The following is a 22561-nucleotide window of genomic DNA, read 5'->3' on the forward strand; positions in this document are numbered from 1 at the left end:
GGTTGGGGTAGTGATAGGGGTTGGGTTAGTGATAGGGGTAGTGATAGGGGTTGGGGTATTGATAGGGGTTGGGTTAGTGATAGTGGTCGGGGTCGGGGTAGTGTTAGGGGTCGGGGTAGTGATAGGGGTTGGGGGTAGTGATAGGGGTAGTGATACGGGTTGGGGTAGTGATAGGGGTTGGGGTAGTGATAGGGGTTGGGGTAGTGATAGGGGTTGGGGTGGTGATAGGGGTAGGGGTAGTGATAGCGGTTGGGGTAGTGGTAGGGGTTAAGATAGTGGTAGGGGTTGGGGTAGTGATAGGAGTTGGGGTAGTAATAGTGATAGTGGTTTGGGTAGTGATAGGGGTTGGGGTAGTGATAGGGGTTGGGTTAGTGATAGGGGATGGGGTAGTGATAGGGGTTGGGGTAGTGATAGTGGTTGGGGTAGTGATAGGGGTAGTGATAGTGGTTGGGGTAGTGATAGGGGTAGTGATAGGGGTTGGGGTAGTGATAGGGGTAGTGATAGGGGTTGGGGTAGTAATAGCGGTTGGGGTAGTGGTAGGGGTTAAGATAGTGGTAGGGGTTGAGGTAGTGATGGGGGTTGGGGTAGCGATAGGGGTAGTGATAGTGATAGTGGTTTGGGTAGTGATAGGGGTTGGGGTAGTGATAGGGGTAGTGATAGGGGTTGGGGTAGTGATAGGGGTAGTGATAGGGGTAGTGATAGGGGTTGGGGTAGTGATAGGGGTAGTGATAGTGATAGGGGTTGGGGTAGTTATAGGGGTGGAGGTAGTGATAGGGGTTGGGGTATTGATAGTGGTTTGGGTAGTGATAGGGGTAGGGGTAGTGATAGGGGTAGTGATAAGGGTTGGGGTAGTGATCGGGGTAGTGATAGTGGTTTGAGTAGTGATAATGGTTGGGGTAGTGATAGGGGTTGGGGTATTGTTAGTGTCTTCTTGGTTCTTTCGGTAAAGTCACGTAGAAGGGAAATAATAAAATAATAAAAATAAAACATAATAAAATAATTCTCACGACGTTTCGGCCACGCAAGCAGCCGTCCTCAGGTGAAGAACAGGTCTGTCGGGAAGACAGCGTCAAACCTGTTCTTCACCTGATGACGGCTGCTTGCGTTGTGGCCGAAACGTCGTGAGAATTATTTTATTATGTTTTATTTTTATTATTTACCTTCTACGTGACTTTACCAAAACAACCAAGAAGATGAATCCCTGCAGTCACGAAAGCTTTAAATCGTATTGATAGTGGTTTGGGTAGTGATAGGGGTTGGGGTAGTGATAGGGATAGTGGTTGTGATGGCCTGGTCGTAGCTGGGCGGTGGGGTTTAGGGAGGATCAGTATCAGGATGACGCTGGACTCGAGGAGGAGAGATGGGGATTGTTCTCAGGGAGGAACGGAAGCTTCAGGCTGTAGTCGTCGTCGTTGTTGCTGTAGTGAAGATTGTCGCTCTGAGTTGGTTCCAGTTGAGGGGAGCGAGAATGGAGCAGGGACGAGAGTGGACACAGGGCGAGTGAGAGGGTACAGAGAGAGGGGAGGTAGAGATGGGATTGGCGGCAGAGTAGTGAGAGACGAGAGAAGCGAGGTCATGTCGGGTACTCGCTGTACTACCCGGCTTCGCCCGGGACATGGATCCATCACGCCCGGCCGCCTTTGTCTCCCCAGTTGCGATGTTCACACACCACACCAGTTACTCGTTTGAGGCTGAGTCGACCTAGGGGAGGCCCAGGAGCGATTGAAATAATCGTTACCGGTGGTGGCCGTGAGCGGGAATCGAACTCAGGTCGCCGGGTTCATAGCGCGGCGCGCTAACCACGACACTACAATGCGTTACGCTTCCACGTGCGCGGGTCACGTGACAGATGTGACGTCACAGCTCACTTGCCGTGCAAAAACGATATGCATTATTGAGCTCCATCCCCACAAAAAAAGTGTATTTTTATAATTTTTGCATGGTCTACAGTCTGGAAAGTACCCACATGACAAATTTTCAGTTTGTTGCATGTCGGGAAGTACGCTAAACATTTTGAACAGACATACATTTTGATTTAAAGCTTTCGTGACTGCAGGGATTCATATTCTTGGTTCTTTCGGTAAAGTCACGTAGAAGGGAAATAATAAAATAATACAAATATAAAACAATAAAAATTCTCACGACGTTTCGACTGCAACACAAGCAATCATCATCAGGTGTGAAATCCACAGCAAGAAAATGTGACTTTACCGAAAGAACCAAGAATACAGACACACATATTCACAACTTTGCCTTTTATATATATGGAGATGGAGATGTACGTTGACCTTCTTTCGCATGGTACGGAGCCAACCATGCTAATTGGAGGCACAGGGCAAGGGAAACAAACGAAACACAGAAAGCAGTTATAAAGAAATTAGTTTTCAATCGATGCGTATGGGTCTCTATGCATCTCTGTGGGTCTCTATGTACGAGTTTTCAATCTTTGTTTTTATTTTATTTCTCTACCTACGTGACTTTACCGGAAGAACCAAAGAGTATGGATTCCTGCAGTCACGAAAGCTTCAAATCAAGAATGGATACGAGTCTTTAATTGGTCTCAGTGCATCTCCATAGGTCTCTATGTATCTCTGTGCGTTTGTAGTATTTGGCTACTGCTATAAATGTCCACATAAGGGGCCGTCCATAAATGACGTCACGCACCTGGGGGGGGGGGGGTCAGACATTTGTGACGATGTGTGAGAAATGTGACGTCACATCAACATGCGCAACTTTTAATAAATATAGACAACACGTTCTACTTAATTAAATAGACGTTTTAATAAATGTTTTCTCCTACAACATCAGAGTGCAGCGCCACATTAAATACGCACTACAATGACAATAGTTTAAAGCGATTTGAAGGATGTTTTATTTGGGGGGGGGGGGGGGGGCAGAGCTTTGTGACGTCATATTTGAGGGGGGGGTCTGACTTTTTGTAACGCCGTGTGACGAAGGGGGGGGGGTCAAAAATCATCCAAAATCGCGTGACGTCATTTATGGACGGCCCTATAGTAGCTATGTGGGGCCTTGCCTGTGTAGCCGGTATTGGCTTAATGTAAATGAACCACAAGTATAATTGTGAATGAAAGGAATGACCATGAATTGGACCCATAGAGTCACGTGAATGCACAGTAGGCCACGCCCACCAGTAGAGTAATAAATTCAGGGTACAGGGCACCTATTCAGATTCGGGTGGATATTGCACAGGCAAATATTGTCTGAAAGCTTTCGTGACTGCAGGAATTCATATTCTTTGGGTCTTTAGGTAAAGTCACGTAGATAGGTTAAAAAATAATAAAATAAAGAAAAAACTACGTTTATTAATGAGGGGGGGGGGGGGCTCATGTGGAGTGACGTCACGCACGGGACACATTCTAGGATTATTATATTAGTATTTAATTTGTGCAGTATTATCACAGCGGCTGACTAGAATACAGTATTTAGAAAATAATCTAGATGTTTCTAGAAGACAGTTTTGTTAAATGTTACATATTTAAGAAGTTTTTGTTAAATCTTTCAGATGCTATACGTTGAATGTGTATTGTATATGATAAGCAGGTGTTATCATTATTCAGATTAGGGTGGACATTGTACAATACAGGGGTTGAGCAGTGAGATGGTGTTAATTGGGGTTGATTGCTGTGCATCTGGTCATAATTACAGATGCACGAATGCTCCTCAGAAGAACACTTTGAAATAAAGAGTTGCAGTCACACAACCCTCTGGTGTCCCTTGGCGGTGGAATCATCCGATTCTTTGGAGGGCAGAACACAACGCAGAGTATCCACTCATCGCCTCCAAACTCGACTATTATCGTTGCTGTTTTTTTACTTATTAACCAGCCTGTCCCCTCGTAACGATCACGGGAGGAGAGGGATAGGGCGAGTTGGATACGCCTGGTAAAATAAAAAAAATAGCAAACAAATAAATGTTCAGGAGCTAAACTCCAATGTCGAGATCTGCCGGCCACGAGATGGCTTCAGGAGAGAGTTCGTGTGGCTTCGCCATTCCTTCTCAATTGAAGGAGCGCAGACTGCTGTGGCAATTACAATATAATCCACAGTTTGGGTTGGATATCCACAGTCGCACTAGTATTTTTAATGTCCATTTACGACAATCGCATTACACATGGTAGAGTGAGCAAAGCTGAACGGGCCTCTCCAAGTCCTACTTCAGATTCCAACCCAGTAAACGATCTCTTTTTCTTTTTAAATATTAATTTATTTCCTTTTTAGTCCCAAGACCCCAGAGGGAGCTTGTGTTTTCCCCCCCCCTCCTTTTTAGTCGAGCTGTTCCCCCTTCTTTGGATGGTTCATTGTACCATCGAAGCCTAAGGCCCTCTTTGCCTAACCCAAGCCTGCACCTGTAGTTAGTCTAGGCGAATATATACTCCCCAACACCCGTGGTTTAAAAAAAAGAAAAACCCGCCAGTACATTTACTCGGACATAATTGGACTATAAAAAAAACACTTAAGCTCCTCAATTGAAATCCTGCAGGTGTGGGGGGGGGGGGACCTGAAACCAAACGATTTAGTCCGCGGAGTTCCTCCTGTACCCCCCCCCTACCCTTGTTGCGGTCTGTGCTTTGTACCGCAGCTCTTGTCAAGTTTCAAAAAAAACTATTAAAAATATTCACCGTTGCCTTCAAGAGGAAGCAAATTCTGATTCAGATTTTCACTCCACATTGTGTGTTCTAGAGTGTTTCTCTAAATTATAATGATGGGAAAACCCCTTCCCACACTCCTTGCACACATGGGGTTTCTCACCCGTGTGCGTTCTCGCGTGTGCCTCCAAATTGTAACGCTGCGCAAAGCTCTTCCCGCATTGCTGGCACGAGTGCGGCTTCTCGCCGGTGTGCGTTCTTGTGTGTTTCTCCAAATCAGAACGCTGCGCAAATCCCTTCCCGCACTCCGTGCACACGTGTGGCCAGTCACCAGTGTGCGACATGGAGTGTGTGGTTAAAGTATAAAAGGTTGCAAACCCCTTTCCACACTCATTGCAAACATGCGGCTTCTCAACGGTGTGTGTCCTTGCGTGTTTCTCCAAATCGGAACGTTGTGAATATCCCTTCCCACACTCCTTGCACACGTGCGGCTTCTCGCCGGTGTGTGTTCGTGTGTGTTTCTCCAAATCGGAACGCTGCGCAAAGCCCTTCCCACATTCGACGCACATGTGCGGCCACTCGCCCGTGTGCGATATGGCGTGCGTGGTTAAAGTATAGCACGTTGCAAAGCCCTTCCCGCACTCGTTGCACACATACGGCTTCTCGCCCGTGTGTGTTCTCGCGTGCTTCTCAAAATCGGAACGCTGTGCAAAGCCCTTATTACACTCCTTGCATACGTGCGGCCACTCGCCCGTGTGTGATATACAATGTGTGGCTAAGTTGGAACGCTTTATAAACCCCTTCCCGCACTCGTTGCAAACGTGCGGTTTCTCACCGGTGTGCGTTCTAGCGTGTGCCTCTAATGTCGATCGCTTTGAAAAGCCTTTCCCGCACTCCCTGCACACGTGCGGCTTCTCGCCGGTGTGCGTTCTTGTGTGCGTCTCTAAATCGGAACGCTGTGCAAATCCCTTTCCGCACTCTGCGCACTTGTGCGGCCACTTGCCCGTGTGTGATATGGAGTGCGTAGTTAAAGTATAAAACGTGGCAAACTCCTTCCCGCACTCGTTGCACACGTACGGCTTTTCTCCGGTGTGTGTTCTTGCGTGCTTCTCAAAATCGGAACGTTTTGGAAACGCCTTCCCACACTCGTTGCACACGTGTGGCCACTCGCCTGTGTGTGATATACAGTGTTTGGTTAAGGCAGAGCGCTTTGTAAACCCCTTCCCACACTCCTTGCACACATGCACCTTCTCGCCGGTGTGTGTCCTAACAAGCACTTCTAATGTAGATTGTTTTGAAAAGTCCTTCACGCACTCCATGCGAACGTGCGGCTTCTCACCGTTGTGTGTTCGTGCGTGTTTGTCTAAATCTGAACGTTGTGAAAAGCCCTTCCCGCACTCGTAGCAAACGTGCGGCTTCTCGCCCGTGTGTGTTCGTGCGTGTTTCTCTAAATCGGAACGTTGTGCAAAGCCCTTTTGACACTCGTTGCAAACGTGCGGCCACTCTCCCGTGTGTGATATCGCGTGTCTGGCTAAGATAGAGCGCTTTGTAAACCTCTTGCCACACTCTTTGCACACGTGCTTCCTCCCATCGGTAGCCACTGCCGTGCACAACGCGATGCCTTCAAGTGCCTTCCCGCACTGCTTGCAGGCTCGCCGGTTCTTGTTGCCGGTGCGTTCTGCTTTGTCCATCATATTTGTTTTGAAGCAACTGCCCTTCCCGCATTCTTTGCACAGAAGGTCCGTTTCTTTTCTTTCACCTGCTGCACATTTTTTTTAATGAAAAAGGACATTTCGATTAACTGATGCAAGATAAAAAAAAAACGAGTGCCAGAACAGCACCAATTACAATGAAGTAAAGCAAGCCCTTCTGGATCGATGTGTTTAACATTTAACAATGCGAGATGAAGCTCGGAAAGCTAAATGGAGATCAAAGGAACTCACAAAACAAACACCACCTTGTTGTGAAAGATACAACGCAGAATACCCTTAGGTTTACTCTTACACGTAGCTCATAGTCCGCCCTAAACCACATCCGCACAAACCATGTCAAATGCGGATATCTGATGCAAAAATGGAAACTAAAAAAATCTCCAGTAGTGTGCGACTGTGGTCATCCAAAACAGACCGTACTCTCCGTATACAACGTACAACGACGCAATGCCCCGATCCACAAATACGAAGGAAACATCGCAGCGATACACTCCGCTGCTCTTGACGTGGTTATCTGGCTTGACCACCTGAATGTGAAATTGTAGTTGTTGATCTGCATCTACAGCAGCTGTACGAAAGAAGAAGACCAGTTACATGCTTAGTGATCTTGCTGCAGGGGGTGATCATTTCGTACCCAGGAACGCAACCCTAGTTTTCCCATGAGGTCTGTTATTTGTGACGTGACCAAAGGAAACTCACCTTCACCAACGTCCTCCTCTGATAACTCCACTTCGATGAAATTCTGGTCTGGAGTGGCCGGACATCCGTGCGAATCCCCAGTCTGCTTTGTCCTCTCAACCGCTCCTTCAACTTTAACAATATTCACATCTGGAGCTGTGATATAGAACATTTTATGAAAGGTCTTCGATGGATGGGAGACGAAATGCACATAACAATGCAATCAAGCTTGTCAGCTAGAGTCGTTTATCCGTTTATTTTTATAATTCTTGATATCTCGCCTTTGTTTGGCTCAAATTTTTGGTTTTGCTCTACTGAGCTGTATGCAGGGACCTTACCATCTTCCTTCACTTCGGTTTTCACCGCAATCTTCATTATCTTAGTGTCAAAACTCCCATCATCTTCTTCCTTGACGCCCGTTTCTGCATATACACACGCGTTCACATTCCACGTTTACAGACGATCACTTCCAGAAGGTGGCAGAGCCACAGATATATCCGGGTAGTTCAGGGTTCTATCGCCGCAATGCCTCGTGTCACTTACACCACTATTCCAGTAGCACATCCGGGCAACTGTGCCATGCCAGCCCCGGGCAGTTCAGGAGAACTGAGTTACGCCACCGATGTCACGCACAAAACACGTGACGTCAGGTCCCTTGAAGATTATGGGGGCTTCCAAAGTTTCTATGCTACTGGGTATTTGGAGAGTTGGGAGGCAGTCGCCCCCTCCACCAACAACGTAGGGCTGAGAAGCACAGCACTCACAACGGACGGAGCACCGGGCGGCTAAAACGCACAAAGGTGGCACAGTGGGGAGCATAGGTCTTGCAGTATGTCAGTCACCTGAGGCATTTCACCCAAAATATCCGGGGGTTTCGTCTCTGACCTCCTGTCAGTGACCCTTTGACACTTCACGTGACCTCAAAAGTGCACCTTGCCCGGCACAAGAGTTGTGGTGACGTCACAGTTAACGCAGTGATGGCTCATGTTGATCGGTGGCTCTTCACCGGGGGTGGTAAGCGGAACCCTGGGGGGTACACGTGGCAATGTCCCAGGGGGTAACGTGAGATGATTTATTAACGTGTGACATTATATCTTACGTGAGAGTCATTGGTGAATAATCATGTATGAATCTGCCAATTTGAAATAACTAAGCTAAAATGTGAATCCAAATGCTACCCTAGATGATATAAAGGACCTTTATAAACGCACTGATTGTAAACAGTGTTGTTTCCAAGAGTAACCAGCGAGTGTAAACAAAATTGCGGGCACGTATTTAGGGCATCTTTTTTTATACGCTGCAGTTACCAGCAGCTAGTTAGGATACCTGACAACATGGACGATTGGTTAAAATATCGATGTTCGTTACTCAGACATCGATTTCTCAGAACCATGATGGGTCAGGCAAGGCGGTAGCTCGGTTGAGACAAAATTCAACAAGGGGTAGTTAGAGTAGCCGCAAAAAAAGTTTGAGAACCACCGGTGTAGATGATGTAGTGACACTGTGTGTACCGACCGATGCTAAATTAACCAGTAGAGACGTAAGCAATTGATGCAATTATACACAGGCAAAATTCACGCTATTCATTCCAACAAACAGCCCCATAACAACTCGTCATGCATGGCGGTTGCACATCCAAGCATGACTCGGGACTGAAACCCTGCATGGGTTTGCACGATGTGCCGAGGTTTGGCCCATTCCGTAGTTATAACGGTCACAGGCGTTGCGATCTTACCATAACCACGTTCCATAGTCACGCGAGGATACATCCTGGGGCTTGGAGTCTCATCGTTCTCTTGTTTGATGAGTGGCAACTCAACGTGCGAAGCCATCTGAGAGGAAAGACACATATACACACATCGCCAGGTGAGCCATATACATCCCCAGTGGCGATGTTTACACCGCATCCGGTGCTCATTCCTCTTCTTTCGCACGGGCTGACGTAGACGCAAAGTAACAACGACAATTTCACATTCGGGTGGTCAAGCCCAGACAACCGCGTTAGGAGCAGCAGCGGAGCAGTGTATCATCATCATATGATGTCTCCTTCGTATTTGAGGATCGGGGTATTGCGCTGCCATGCTTTGTGTACGGTCTGTCATGGATGACGACGGTCATTTAAGGCGATTTAACGGAGACCCAGGACCGGTTCAGATATTCGTCACTGGTGTTAGCCGTGACGGGAAGCGAACTCGGGTCTCTAGGTTCATAGCGTGGTGCGCGAACTCCAGCACTATCATCGATCCAAACACAGGCACAACGCTCAGTGGCGATTGCGTCACCGAGGCGCTTGCGCCAGGCCAGGTGCACCTTGAGGCCACGTGAAGTGTCGAAGGCTTGCTGCTGGCAGGTCACGGGGCAGACGCAGGTGCCACGGGTTGGCTGACCGAGATGACTGGCAGATGCACCAGGTGTGCCCCCTACTGTGACAACTTCCTGCGCTTTATCCATCCGGCGCTCCGATCTTTGTTTTGAGCGTCGCTCCTCTGCCCTCCTTTGGATCAGAAGGGCAACTACCTCCAACTGACCGGTAGTTCATAGCGCACCTAGCCTGGCACTGCCCAGTAGTTCATGACGCCAAGGCCGTAGCCATGGAGTCAACATTGGGGGGGACCAAATCTTCCAGGGTGTCTGGGGGTCCCAACCCAGAAAAATATCTAAATATGAAAACGAATTTCTTGCCTAAAATATTAGAAAATTCACTAACACATGGGAAAGACTTTTGATTATTTTTTTACAATAATGTCTACCAGTGGATTGTATTACATTGCTCTGTTACTTTTTTTTACCATTTCTTGTTTCATTGTATGTAATGGCAGAGATTATGGATTAATAAAGTACAACCATAACCACAATCATATACACATAAATCTACGCATTGATTTATATGAAGACAAGTCCAAATATTGTGGCCAAGGTTTAGCAAATTGTTGTTTTTATTTAGATAGCATAGCAATTATTTAGCGTCTGAATGTTCAGACGCTGTCTCCCCGACAGACCTGGTCTTCACCTGAGGACGGCTGCTTGCGTTGTGGCCGAAACGTCGTGAGAATTATTTTATTATGTTTTATTTTTATTATTTTATTACTTCCCTTCTACATGACTTTACCGAAAGAACCAAGAAGAAAAAAATTATTTAGTTATCGCAATATATTGTGGGGGGGGGGGGGGACATTTTGAGCATATTTTAATATTTATTGGGGGGGGGGGGGGTCCCCCCCAACATATATTATATTATAATCACGACCTTGCATAACGCAGTAAGTAGCCTAACAACTGCGCCACCACTCCCCACGTTAGAGTACATTACAAAGATCCCCCGTATAGCCTTCATCACACTGTTGTGGCAAGTGCTGTTCGCGAGTTAGCACCTATGAAGGCCGCCCGCCCGCCCGGCCGCCTTTGTCTTCCCAGTGGCGATGTTTAACTTCACACACACACAGGGCAAATGAAGAAGATACCTGGTGATTGGTGGTGGTGATGCTATTGCTGCTGAACCGTGCTGTACAAACACCGATAACGAACACGCATCCGTCATACGAACACTCTGTGTGTGTCCGTGTCCGATCTGTACCGTGCTGGACCGACGTTTCGGGGAACACCTCCTTCTTCAGAGGGCGCAGAGGCCTCGGGGAGGAGGCGCACGAAGGCGGCAAGATGCAGGGACAAGACGGGCACCGTCTGTTTCCTAAACATACAAAGACAAAGATCCCCCGTGTAGCCTGAACAGACTGTAGAGGCAAGTGCTGTTCGCGAGTACCTATGAAGGCCGGCACGGCAGACGAGTGGGTGGGTGGCCAGCACCACGCCCGGCCGCCTTTGTCTCCCCAGTGGCGATGTTTACTACGCACCGCACCAGAGACTTATTTGAGGCTGAGTCGACCTAGGGGAGGCCCCCAGGACCGGTTCAGATAATCGTCACCGGCGCTGGGTTCGTAACGCATCGCACAAACCACTACACTACCACTCCTCCATGACACCACCATCACAACCATTAACATCACCACACAATCACGAACACCACCACCACCACACTAGGAGCGTATAGCGCTAACCGCTGCACCACCGCTCCCCTTCCTGAACGCACATGGGCACGCTTCACTCCCAGCGAGAGGCTGAATCATTACATCTCGCCACGGATCCCTCCGTTTTCATACCTCGATATACAACCGCTTTGGAACACAGATAATCCCCGAGTTGCGACGGTCCTACTTACGATATTTCGATCTTACGATGGCGATATCGATATGACAAAATTGTAAAATATTTTAAATTTCACGGGGCATCTTCTTGGTTCTTTCGGTAAAGTCACGTAGAAGGTAAATAATAAAATAATAAAAATACTACATAATAAATATTCTCAAAATGTCCCCCCCCCCAATATATTGCTATAAAATAGATTTGTGTCTAGATGATTCTGGTTATGGTTGTACTTTATTAATCCCTAATCTCTGCCATTTCATACAATGAAACAAGAAAATAAAAAAACAGAGCAATGTAATACAATCCACAATTAGACATTATTGTACAAAAGAAAGAAAAAGTCCACCCCACGTGTTAGTGAATTTTTTTCATATTTTAGGCAGCAAATTAGTTTTCAAATTTAGAGAATTTTCTGGGTTGGGACCCCCAGACACCCTAGAAGATTTGGTCCCCCCCCAATGTTATCTCCATCGTTACGGCCTTGGTTAATATTTTGATGGTATTATGTGGTAATGCTTCATCACATGTTTTAAATATATTACACAGTGAATATTGAACTGAAGCTTGACTTTTAAAAATATGTATTCGCAAATCAAATCGCAATATCTGTCAGAAAAATCGCAATTAGACATTTTCCACAAATCATTCAGCCCTAGTTTGGTTACCCACCTTGTACTATTTTTGGTTTAGCCATGTTTGTTTGTTGTAGTACGGAGTTAGACTGATGGCCTTAATCTAAGTTGTCTTGTGGTTGTTGTTGTTTGACTTGCATCCCACTGGGATTTTTGCACACAGCGTTGGTGTACGGTGCTTTATCTGAATATGTTGCTGTTTTTTCTGGATTTTCTGTTTGCACACATTAAGATGTTTTCTTGTTCATATTTTTGTCTTTTGTTTGTTGCGGTTGCACCCGATTCAAGAGCCGAATGGCTCACAGGGCCATACCAAATAAATGAAACTGAAACTACTTTGCACCCATACCTTGTTTGTGTGGTGTGCTTGTAAAGTTCTTACCCCCTGACCCTTACTGGACCTCTGTGACCGCCCCCCCCCAAAAAATTAAATAGCTTTACAGCTCAACCTGATTCCTCATGCAGGATAAATAAATATTCTGATGTCTCGAGACGGGAAAGAGGGTTGAATAATTTTAATTGGTTTAGGGGCCGTCCATAAATGACGTCACGCATCTAGGTGGGGCGGGGGGGGTCAAACATTTGTGACGATGTGTGACGAGGTGGGGGGGGGGGGTGAGAAATGTGACGTCATATCAAAATGCGCAACTTTAAATAAATATAGACAACACGTTCTGCATAATTAAATTGACTTTTTAATCATTGTGTTCTCTTACAACATTAGAGTGCAGCGCAACATTAAATACGCACTACAATGACAATAGTTTAAAAGCGATTTGAAGCATGTTTTATATTTTTTTGGGGGGGGCAGAGCTTTGTGACGTCATATTTGAGGGGGGGAGGTCTGACTTTTTGCGTCGCCGTGTGACGAGGGAGGGGGGGTCAAAAATCATCCAAAATCGCGTGACGTCATTTATGGACGGCCCCTTCGGAAACGGACGCTTCGCGTCTTATCCCTGCATCTTGTCGCCACCCTGGGCGCCTGCACCACTCCACCTCTTCCACGTCGCCTCGAGGCCCTTTGGAGAAGGAGCCGTGCCCCGAAACGTCGCCCAGCACGGTAGAGGTCACCTAACAGCACTTGCCCCTACATCCTGTTAGAGGCTACACTGGGATCTTTGTCTGTCTCCTTCATAGGTGAAGCTTCTCGCTACTAACAGCACTTGCCCCTATAGCCTGCTAGAGTCTACACGGGGGACCTTTGTCTGTGTCTTTTTCATAGGTGAAGCTACTCGCTACTTACAGCACTTGCCCAAATATCCTGCTAGAGGCTACACGGGGGACATTTGTCTTTGTCTCCTTCATAGGTGAAGCTACTCGCTACTAATAGCCCTTGCCACTACATCCTGCTAGAGGCTTCCTGGGGGACCTTTGTCTTTGTCTCCTTCATAGGTGAAGCTACTCACAGCACTTGCCCCTACACCCTGCTAGAGGCTACACGGGAGACCTTTATCTGTGTCTCCTTCATAGGTGAAGCTACTAACAGCACTTGCCCCTACAGCCTGCTAGAGGCTACACGGGGGACCTTTATCTGTGTCTCCTTCATAGGTGAAGCTACTCACAGCACTTGCTCCTACATACTGCTAGAGGCTACACGGGGGACCTTTATAATGTGTGTCCTTGTATGTATTTCGTGTTGACCTTTTGAGTAATTATAACAATAATTAATAGTAATAATAAAGATTAAATGGCACCCTTATTAGTTTTGTTATTATTTTAAAGTCCCGAGAGATTTCACGTCGGCCTCAGGCTTTGCGTATTATAAGTTAACGATTTTAAATTCGAACAATTGTTATTGTTATTTCGTGATTATATTTTGTTATTCTTACTCGCTGTATAAATACTGTTTTGTTGATATGTATTTGCTTTAGAATTCAAGTAATTTTTTTGCATCAACCGTACGTAGTTTTTGTTAAGAGTTAAGTTCATTAAAGTGTTTTGTGAGTTAACGTGAGATATGTAAATAATGTATGTGTGTGTGTGTCTTTCTAGACGTGTGTGTGTGCACCTAGCCTGGCACGGACGCTGTGTATTGGTGGTAAGTGTATATTTGTTTGTGTCTTATGTGTGTGGAGAGCGGTTGGTGCAGTGGTTAGCGCACTGTGTGTGTGTGGGGAGCGGTGGTGTAGTGGTTAGCGCACTGTGTGTGTGGGGAGCGGTGGTGCAGTGGTTAGCGCAGTGTGTGTGTGGGGAGCGGTAGTGTAGTGGTTAGCGCACTGTGTGTGTTGTGTGTGGGGAGCGGTGGTGCAGTGGTTAGCGCAGTGTGTGTGTGGGGAGCGGTAGTGTAGTGGTTAGCGCACTGTGTGTATGTGTGGGGAGCGGTAGTGCAGTGGTTAGCGCACTGTATATGTGTGTGTGGGGAGCGGTAGTGCAGTGGTTAGCGCACTGTGTATGTGTATGTGTGGGGAGCGGTAGTGCAGTGGTTAGCGCACTGTATGTGTGTGTGTGGGGAGCGGTAGTGCAGTGGTTAGCGCTTCGCTGCGCTATGAACCTGGCGACCCGGGTTCGATTCCCGCTCACGGCCAACACCAGTGACGATTATCTGAACCGGTCCTGGGTCTCCCCTAGGTCGACTCAGCCTGAAATGAGTACCTGGTGCGGTGTGTAGTAAACATCGCCACCAGAGAGACAAAGGCGGTCGGGCGTGGTGCTGGCCACCCACCCCCTCGTGTACCGTTCTGGCCTTCATAGGTGCTCGCTAACAGCACTTGCCCCTACAGTCTGTTACAGGCTACACGGGGGACCTTTGTCTTTGTGTGTTCATAAGTGCTGCTACTCGCTAACAGCACTTGCCTCTAGTCTGTTAAGGCTACACGGGGGATCTTTGTCTTTGTTTATCTATGTGCATGTATTTTTACGTATATTATAGGTGTTTAGCTGTGTTCATGTATATATATGTGTAGGTGTGTTGCAGCGTTAGTTTACGTATATATATGCGTGTAGTTTGTGTGTTAGTTCATGTATATATGTGTGTAGTTGCGTCTGTGTCGTAGTTTTTACGTACATAAGTGAAACCTCGATTTAAAGCTTTCGTGACTGCAGGGATTCATCTTCTTGGTTCTTTCGGTAAAGTGACTTTACCGAAAGAACCAAGAAGAAGTGAAACCTCGTTAATACGGTAGTTGATCATTCGTAATTGGAGATAATTCGGCACGGCCGCGCTCTCGGCATAAAATTGGCATATTAGCAATTCGCCATGAGCCGAATTGCCGTACAGAATGGTCAAATTTCGGCATAGCCACGACCAATACAATGCCTCGGTCTGGTGACGGCACGCGTGGTGAGCATTCGTACAGACAAGTTGCTTTGGACTTCACCTTGTTTACGCAACCTGTGCAACCCTCTCAGAAATGTCCTCTGCGCCCACATCAAGAAGTAGTAGAAAGGGACTGAAGTATAAGTCCCTTAGTCTGCGGGACAAATCCAAAGTTTTGGACAGAATTGATGCGGGCGTGCCAATGCGTATGGTGTGCGAAGAGTTTGACATAAAATCAAGCACCTTTTACGACATCAAGAAAGGCCGGGAGAAGATTAGGAAGCACGCCTTAACCTTGGAGGATCCTAGCGGCTCCAAACGGGTACAGAAGAGGATCAAGGCCGCAAAGTTTGTCGACCTGGATAGTTCAGTGTACAAGTGGTACAAACAGGAGCGTGCAGCTGGCGTTAACGTTCGCGGCGTGGACATTCGACATGCTGCAGTACGCCTGGCGCAGCGCCTGCGTATTCAAGACTTCAACGCAAGCGCTTCTTGGCTGTTCAACTTTCGAAGTCGCCACTGCTTGGGAAACCGCCAAGTTGTTGGAGAGTCTGCAAGTGCTGACCAGGCCAGTGTTGATCCCTTTAGGAAGTGCCTGGTCGAGATAATTGAAGAATCGCAACTCCTCATGGCCCAGGTATACAACGCTGATGAAACAGGCCTCTTTGGATTTTTTGTTTGTTATTGGGGCAGGAGGCAATGTACATAATTTTTGAATATTTGGATAATTCGGCAAGGCCAGATCCCCATGTGTTGAATTAACAAGGTTTTACTGTACGTGTGTGTGCTTCATTAGTGGGGAGTGTTAGTGCAGCGGTTAGCGCGCTGCGCTATGAACCCGACGACCCGAGTTCGATTCCCGCTCACGGCCACCACCAGTGACGATTATCTGAACCGGTCCTCGGCCTCACCTAGGTCGATTCAGCCTCAAATGACTACCTGGTGCGGTGTGTAAACATCACGACTGGGGACACAAAGGCGGTCGGACGTGGTGGTGGCCAAACAACCCCCTCGTGTGCTGTGCCGGCTGGCCATCATAGTTGCTACTCGCTAACAGCACTTGTCCCAACAGTCTGTTGAAGCTATATGGGGGATCTTTGTATATTTTTCGTGTGTGCTTCATTAGTCTGACCTGTCAGCGAGCCTTTGACACTTCACCTGGCCTCGAGGGGCAGCTAGCCTGGCACAAGCGCCGTGGTGACGTCATCATCACTTAGTGTTTGCGCGTATGTGGGGAGTGATAGCGCATTAGTTAGCGTGCTGTGCTATGAATTCCACACAGACCCAAGATCGATGCCCGCTCAGGGCCAATATCAGTAACGAATTTGTGAACCGATCCTGGGCCTCCATTAGATTTTCTAAAATGAGCAGTTGGTGCAGTTCGTAAACATCACCACTGGGGAGACAAAGGTGGCCAGACAGGGTATTGGCCACAACACCCCCTTAATAAGTGCGAACTAGCATCACTTCGTGGCTATGTGGGGATAATCTTGATTTGAAGCTTTCGTGACTGCAGGAATCCATACTCTTTGGTTCTTTCGGTAAAGTCACGTGGGTATAAAATTAAATGAATCACGCCGTTTCGGGCGCAACACAAGCGTCCATCATCAGGTGGGAAAAAGCATGGTCTGCTGCTGAGGCAGACTGTTTTAAAAGGTTTGAAATGGGTGTAGCTCAAGGGTTATAAAGAAGTGGCCGGAGCTAGTGATGGTTTGCCTTGTAGTGAAATGCACACCTGACGAGGTGTCTGGGTGCCTGTTTCCTATCAGATGGTGTCACACGTGGAGTTGCCATTCATCAAACAAGAACACGATGAAACTCCAAGCCCTCGGATGTATCCCGACGTGACGGTGAAATTGGATGCTGGTAAGATTACACTGCCTATGGCCAGGTCTTCGGCAACCTTTCAAAGAAGGGGAGCCATTTTATTCATCTTTGATCAAAATAGTTCGGGAACCGCATCACACACGCAGAGTTACGTGTACACAAACACAGCAGAAGGTATACAGCAGATAACAAACACGTTCTGACTTCAATAAACAAAATAGGCGATGGAATAAACGGTCTATTGTGTCTAGTTGTTTCCCCTCCCTCCCCTTAATTATTATTTAACAATACAGTTTCTACATTTCGATTTAAAGCTTTCGTGACTGCAGGGATTCATATTCTTGGTTCTTTATTTTATTATTTCCCTTCTACGTGACTTTACCAAAAGAACCAAGAATATAGTAATAGGTTTTTACCCTTTTATCTGGCACCAAAACTGACACCTTTATACAAGGGATCATGTTTGCAATAACCACAACACAAGCAGTCAAAATGCAAATAAAAAGAGACAACTCTGATAATGATATGCACTGTCCTTGAAATTGATTGGTCCACACCCGAGATGGCTTTTCTTAGAGCCTAGTCTCCACTGGCGTTGGACCAGATGACGCCAAAAGGCGTACAACTCAAAAACAGCGCACTCTCAGAGTATTGAGAGCTCGGGGTAAGCATTTACATTATAAGACCTCCTTTGCCAGTAGCAAGATATAGTAATAGGTTTTTACCCTTTTTAAAGGGTAAAACCTATTACTATATCTTGCTACTGGCAAAATAATAGTTTCTACATTCTTTTGTCACCAAGCCATTTCATAGTGACCCCATTCCCTGCCGTATTTAATCAATTATCTTTACGTTAAATTACACTTTAAGATTCAAGTTTTTTTTTTTTAAACCGGCTACCCGCAAGTGGGCATCCAAAATAGTCGCTATACGGCTCCGGAGCCCGCAGGTGCCGACCCGCTGCCTATGAACGAACAATGCGGAATGCGCCCAATCTCGTCACATCTCGCAAAGCTAAGCAGGGTTCCAGTCTTGAGTCACGCTTGCGTGGAGCACCACTTTGGAAATTACCGTCCGTCACAGTGGAGTGTGAATGCGTGTGTGTGCGCGCAGGACCGGCCGTCAAGGAAGAAGATGGTGGGAGTCTGGGCACTGATATGATGAATATTGCCCTGAAAACTGAAGCGGACGATGATGGTAAGATCCCCTGAATACAGCTAGGTACAGCAAAACCAAGAATTAAGAGCCAAACTAAGAATTCCAGGACTATAAGGATAAATGACTAACCGTCCAGTTTTACTGCAACATTATATGTATTCTGTCTCCCATCCATCAAAGACGACAATGCATTTTCTATATGACAGGTCCATATCTGAAGATTGAAGGGATCAGTGAGAGGCCGGATGAGACGGAAGATTCCCATGAATGTCTGGCCGCCTCAGACCAGAACTTCATCGAGGTGGAGTTATCGGAGGAGGACAATTGTCAAGGTGAGTTTCCTTTGGTCACGTCATGGAGAAAAATGCAGTGTTTTCTCGCATTATCACCAGTCTTATTCCACGGTGGCGAGATGACCTTGATGCCTGCATATTTAGAGTTTGCATGTTCTCCCAATGGTCGCGTGGATTTTTCTACCGAGTACTCCGGTTTTCCTCCTCCACATTTAGAAACATGCTTTTAGAGAATTTGGCGGCAATAAAATGTCCATGTAATAAGCCACTTTGTTCAGCTATCATGTGTGGCCAGGTAGCTTCTGAAAAATAACTGTATAGCTCAGTGGGTCTTACCTGGTAACATAAATAGTAAAAATTTTAAAAGTGTAGTTGTGTTGCTTCTGGAGTCATGACAGGGGGTGAACCAATGTCCTGATGCAACTCATCTATCCAGTCAAGTACGATCCCGCATTACATCAGAGAAGGGCTGTGGGCAATCGTAGCACGTTGGAGGAGTTTGCGAACGGTGTGTGAACACCATCAATGATCTACGAACACCACGAATGGAGTTAGCACAGGAATAAAGTCGGGAGTAAATACAGATAGTCCTCTACTTACGATGGAGATGCGTTATGACGACCCCATCGTAAGTCGAAAATATCGTAAGTCGAAGATGGCCTAGCCTACCCAGGAGTCTTAAAGAATGGTGATAATTTAGCAAAACAGAGGAATTTACAGTACCGTACTGTATAAACTATATACTGTATGTATTTATTAATTACAATACTGTATTGCACAGTAAAATGTAAAGTAAAAACCGAGGTAAATTATTAGCCTACCTATATGAACTGCAATTTAATAGAAAGTTTTTTCAGGAAACAATCCTATCTGCTTTAAAAACTTTTAACATGCATTGAACGTATGTATCGTATCATGGTAACCTTAAAATGAAATCGCTAAAGCTACGTATCATATATGCATTGAACGTATTGTAACGTATCATATTGTACTGTACTCGCCAAGATTCTGTCCGTCGTCTGCATACTTGAACGATTTTAGGTTGTTGATGACAATTTTGTCGTATCGCTATCGCCATCGTAAGATCGAAATATCGTAAGTTGGGGACTACCTGTACTGGTACGGTGAATGTGTGGGATTTGGAGCATGAAAATTATGCATGTTTGTCGGCTTGGACTGCGGTAGCTGTTGGTAGTCTTAGCCACTGAGACTGGACACTGGGTTCTTAAGATAAGCGTTTCTAAGACAGAGTTGACAGCGGTAGGTAGAAACGAGGCTACTGCAGGAAGATCACCTAAAATATTACTGCTGCTGTTTCTGGCACGCATCTTTTTTAGCGTTCTTGCATCGGCTGATTGAAATGTGCTTTTGCATTTTCAAAAGGTACAGCAGATGAAGAAAAAGAAACAGAACTTCTGTGCGAGGACTGCGGGAAGGGCAGTTGCTTGGAAATAAAGACAGACAAAGCGGAATGTACAAGCAACAAGACCCCGCAAGCCTGCAAGCAGTGCGGGAAGGTACTTGAAGGCATCGCATTGTGCACGGCAGTGGCTACCGATGGGAGGAAGCACGTGTGCAAGGAGTGTGAGAAGGGGTTTACATCGCGTTTTAGTTTAGAGACGCACATGAGAACACACACCGGTGAGAAGCCGCACGTGTGCCACGAGTGTGGGAAGAGGTTTACAAAGCGTTCCACCTTAACCACGCACGCTATATCACACACGGGCGAGTGGCCGCACGTTTGCAGGGAGTGTGGAAAGGGCTTTGCACAACGTTCTGATTTAGAGAAACACGCAAGAACACACACCGGCGAGAAGCCGCACGTGTGCCACGAGTGTGGGAAGGGGTTTTCAACGTGTTATTCTTTAACCACGCACGCTATATCGCACACGGGCGAGTGGCCGCACGTGTGCACAGAGTGTGGAAAGGGATTCGTACAGTGTTCCGATTTAGAGGAGCACACCAAAACGCACACGGGCGAGAAGCCGCACGCCTGCCACGAGTGTGGGAAGGGGTTTTCACGGCGTTCTACGTTAAAGGCACACACTAGAACACACACCGGTGAAAAGCTGCACGTGTGCAACCAGTGTGGAAAGGGGTTTTCAAAGCGCTCTACCTTAACGACGCACTCTATCTCACACACGGGCGAGTGGCCGCACGTGTGCACGGAGTGTGGAAAGGGATTCGTACAGTGTTCCGATTTAGAGAAGCACTCAAGAACGCACACGGGCGAGAAGCCGCACGTCTGCAACGAGTGCGGGAAGGGCTTTGCACGAAGTTCTACGTTAAAGGAGCACGTTAGAACACACACGGGGGAGAAGCTGCACGTGTGCAAGGAGTGTGGGAAGGGGTTTTCAAAGCGCTGCACCTTAACGACGCACTCTATATCTCACACGGGCAAGTGGCCGCACGTGTGCAAGGAGTGTAAAAAGGGCTTTGCACAACTCTCCGATTTAGAGAAACACGCAAGAACACACACGGGCGAGAAGCCGCACATGTGCAACGAGTGCGGGAAGGGGTTCGCAACGTATTACACGTTAAACACGCACTCCATATCGCACACGGGCGAGTGGCCGCACGTGTGCACGGAGTGCGGAAAGGGATTTGTACAACGTTCCGATTTAGAGAAACACACAAGAACGCACACGGGCGAGAAGCCGCACGTATGTAACGAGTGCGGGAAGGGGTTTTCACAACGTTCCGATTTAGAGAATCACGCAAGGACACACACCGATGAGAAGCCGTATGTGTGCAACGAGTGCGGAAAGGGGTTTGCAAAGTTGTATACTTTAACCACGCACGCCATATCGCACACGGGCGAGTGGCCGCACAAGTGCACGGAGTGCGGAAAGGGATTTACTCAGCGTTCCGATTTGGAGAAACACACAAGAACGCACACTGGCGAGAAGCCGCACTCGTGCCAGCAATGCGGGAAGAGCTTTGCGCAGCGTTCAAATTTGGAGGCACACGCGAGAACGCACACGGGTGAGAAGCCCCATGTGTGCAAGGAGTGCGGGAAGGGGTTTTCCCATCGTTACAATTTAGAGAAACACACTAGAACACACGACCTGGAGTGAAAACTCAAATCGGAGTATTGTCCCTTTTTTAAAGCAACGGTGAATAATAGTGTTTATGCAATGCTATTGTCCTACCATGTACGTGGGTAATGTAAATGAAAAAATTAAGACAAGCCACCGTGTCATTGTGACCAACCAAAACTAGTAAACCACTGTAGTCTGGGCTTCTTCAATGGAGAAACAGCAAAACTACGCAAATTCTCTGCTGGAGCCCTCACATGGCTAACAGAACCTTCACATTTGTCATTCAGCTTCTGAATATACTAACATACTAGAGTTGAAGTTTTCGTGACTGCTGCAAGGATCCATACTCTTTGGTTCTTTCGGTAAAGTCACGTAGGTGAAAAAATATATATAAATAAATCACGACGTTTCGATTGCAACACAAACAAGCAACCACAGCAATATATTTTTTTTACTGAAGTGGGAGAGATGCCGGAGTTAAAGGGGTTTATATAAGTCCCCAATCGAAACGTCGTGATTTTTTTTTCACCTATGTGACTTTACCGAAAGAACCAAAGAGTATACTACCATACGCAAGAATAGAATTGGTACATAGATGCAGAGACATTTACTGGTCCACTCATTTACCGGTCCATGCACTTTTTTGGAAGGATAGTATTTTGATATACCGAAGCATTCTGAATTCGGCTAGATCAGCCTACTATTCAAATTGTATAAATGACTGAATAATCCTCAATTGTATTGAATTATATCGCTAATTTAACTTTAACTATCTTCACCTCCCCTGTTGAATGATTTTTTTTAGCTGTGGTAATTTCATGAATCATTTTAATAAAAAATAAAATACTGATCTGGAGAGCACAAAAAGCCATTTTTCGTCGTACTGAACGTACATGGAGGAAGTCTGGTTTCACCATACATCGCTAGATTTTTTTAAGGACAGCTACACGCCTATTTCTTCAACATTTCAACCCTATATTGCTAGTCGCATTCCAGCAAGTAAGGATAATGCACGGCCCTTATTCTCTACCATCAATCTTCTTCTGCATAAGGACAACAATTGTAATTCTCCTTCCACAGACCTCTGTACTTCTACATTCAGCAGTCGCTTGAGATTAAAATTTCCACTATCTGTTCCCAATTAATATATATTCC

General features: G+C 46.6%; 2 protein-coding genes across 3 annotated transcripts; one reads left to right on the forward strand and one right to left on the reverse strand.

The window, feature by feature from the left end:
• Positions 1–2898: 2898 nt before the first annotated feature.
• LOC144735533 (uncharacterized) lies at positions 2899–11135 on the reverse strand. Of its 2 annotated transcripts, none has more exons than XM_078617949.1 (5): positions 10458–11135; positions 8732–8828; positions 7335–7418; positions 7018–7152; positions 2899–6368 (listed from the first exon to the last, which is right to left on the reverse strand). In XM_078617949.1, the coding sequence occupies exons 2-5, from the start codon at positions 8826–8828 to the stop codon at positions 4678–4680; spliced, it is 2007 nt and encodes a 668-aa protein (XP_078474075.1). In that variant the 5' UTR covers positions 10458–11135; the 3' UTR covers positions 2899–4677. The 2 variants fall into 2 exon arrangements, with proteins under 2 accessions (XP_078474075.1, XP_078474074.1); XM_078617948.1 differs by having other exon boundaries at positions 10571–11133.
• Positions 11136–12746: 1611 nt separating this feature from the next.
• LOC144735525 (uncharacterized) lies at positions 12747–22302 on the forward strand. The gene is made up of 7 exons (XM_078617930.1): positions 12747–12891; positions 13824–13869; positions 15180–15724; positions 16857–16953; positions 18028–18111; positions 18279–18404; positions 19749–22302. Exons 3-7 carry the CDS (start codon positions 15182–15184, stop codon positions 21440–21442), a joined length of 2544 nt encoding a protein of 847 aa, XP_078474056.1. The 5' UTR covers positions 12747–12891; positions 13824–13869; positions 15180–15181; the 3' UTR covers positions 21443–22302.
• The last annotated feature ends 259 nt before the right edge of the window (positions 22303–22561 follow it).

Source organism: Lampetra planeri, chromosome 55 (genome assembly GCF_965212315.1).
Source record: "Lampetra planeri chromosome 55, kcLamPlan1.2.h2, whole genome shotgun sequence".
Taxonomy (NCBI): Eukaryota; Metazoa; Chordata; class Hyperoartia; order Petromyzontiformes; family Petromyzontidae; genus Lampetra; species Lampetra planeri.

Bases quoted from the DNA above. Each gene is read 5' to 3' on its own strand.
- LOC144735525 (XM_078617930.1), top strand. From the start codon at position 15,182: ATGTCCTCTGCGCCCACATCAAGAAGTAGTAGAAAGGGACTGAAGTAT. The intron at 15,725-16,856 runs GTATACAACGCT...GTTTCCTATCAG, and splicing joins CGCAACTCCTCATGGCCCAG to ATGGTGTCACACGTGGAGTT. The intron at 18,112-18,278 runs GTAAGATCCCCT...TCTATATGACAG, and splicing joins AACTGAAGCGGACGATGATG to GTCCATATCTGAAGATTGAA.
- LOC144735533 (XM_078617949.1), bottom strand. From the start codon at position 8,828: ATGGCTTCGCACGTTGAGTTGCCACTCATCAAACAAGAGAACGATGAG. The intron at 7,153-7,334 runs GTAAGGTCCCTG...TCTATATCACAG, and splicing joins AACCGAAGTGAAGGAAGATG to CTCCAGATGTGAATATTGTT. The intron at 6,369-7,017 runs GTGAGTTTCCTT...AAAAATGTGCAG, and splicing joins AGAGGAGGACGTTGGTGAAG to CAGGTGAAAGAAAAGAAACG.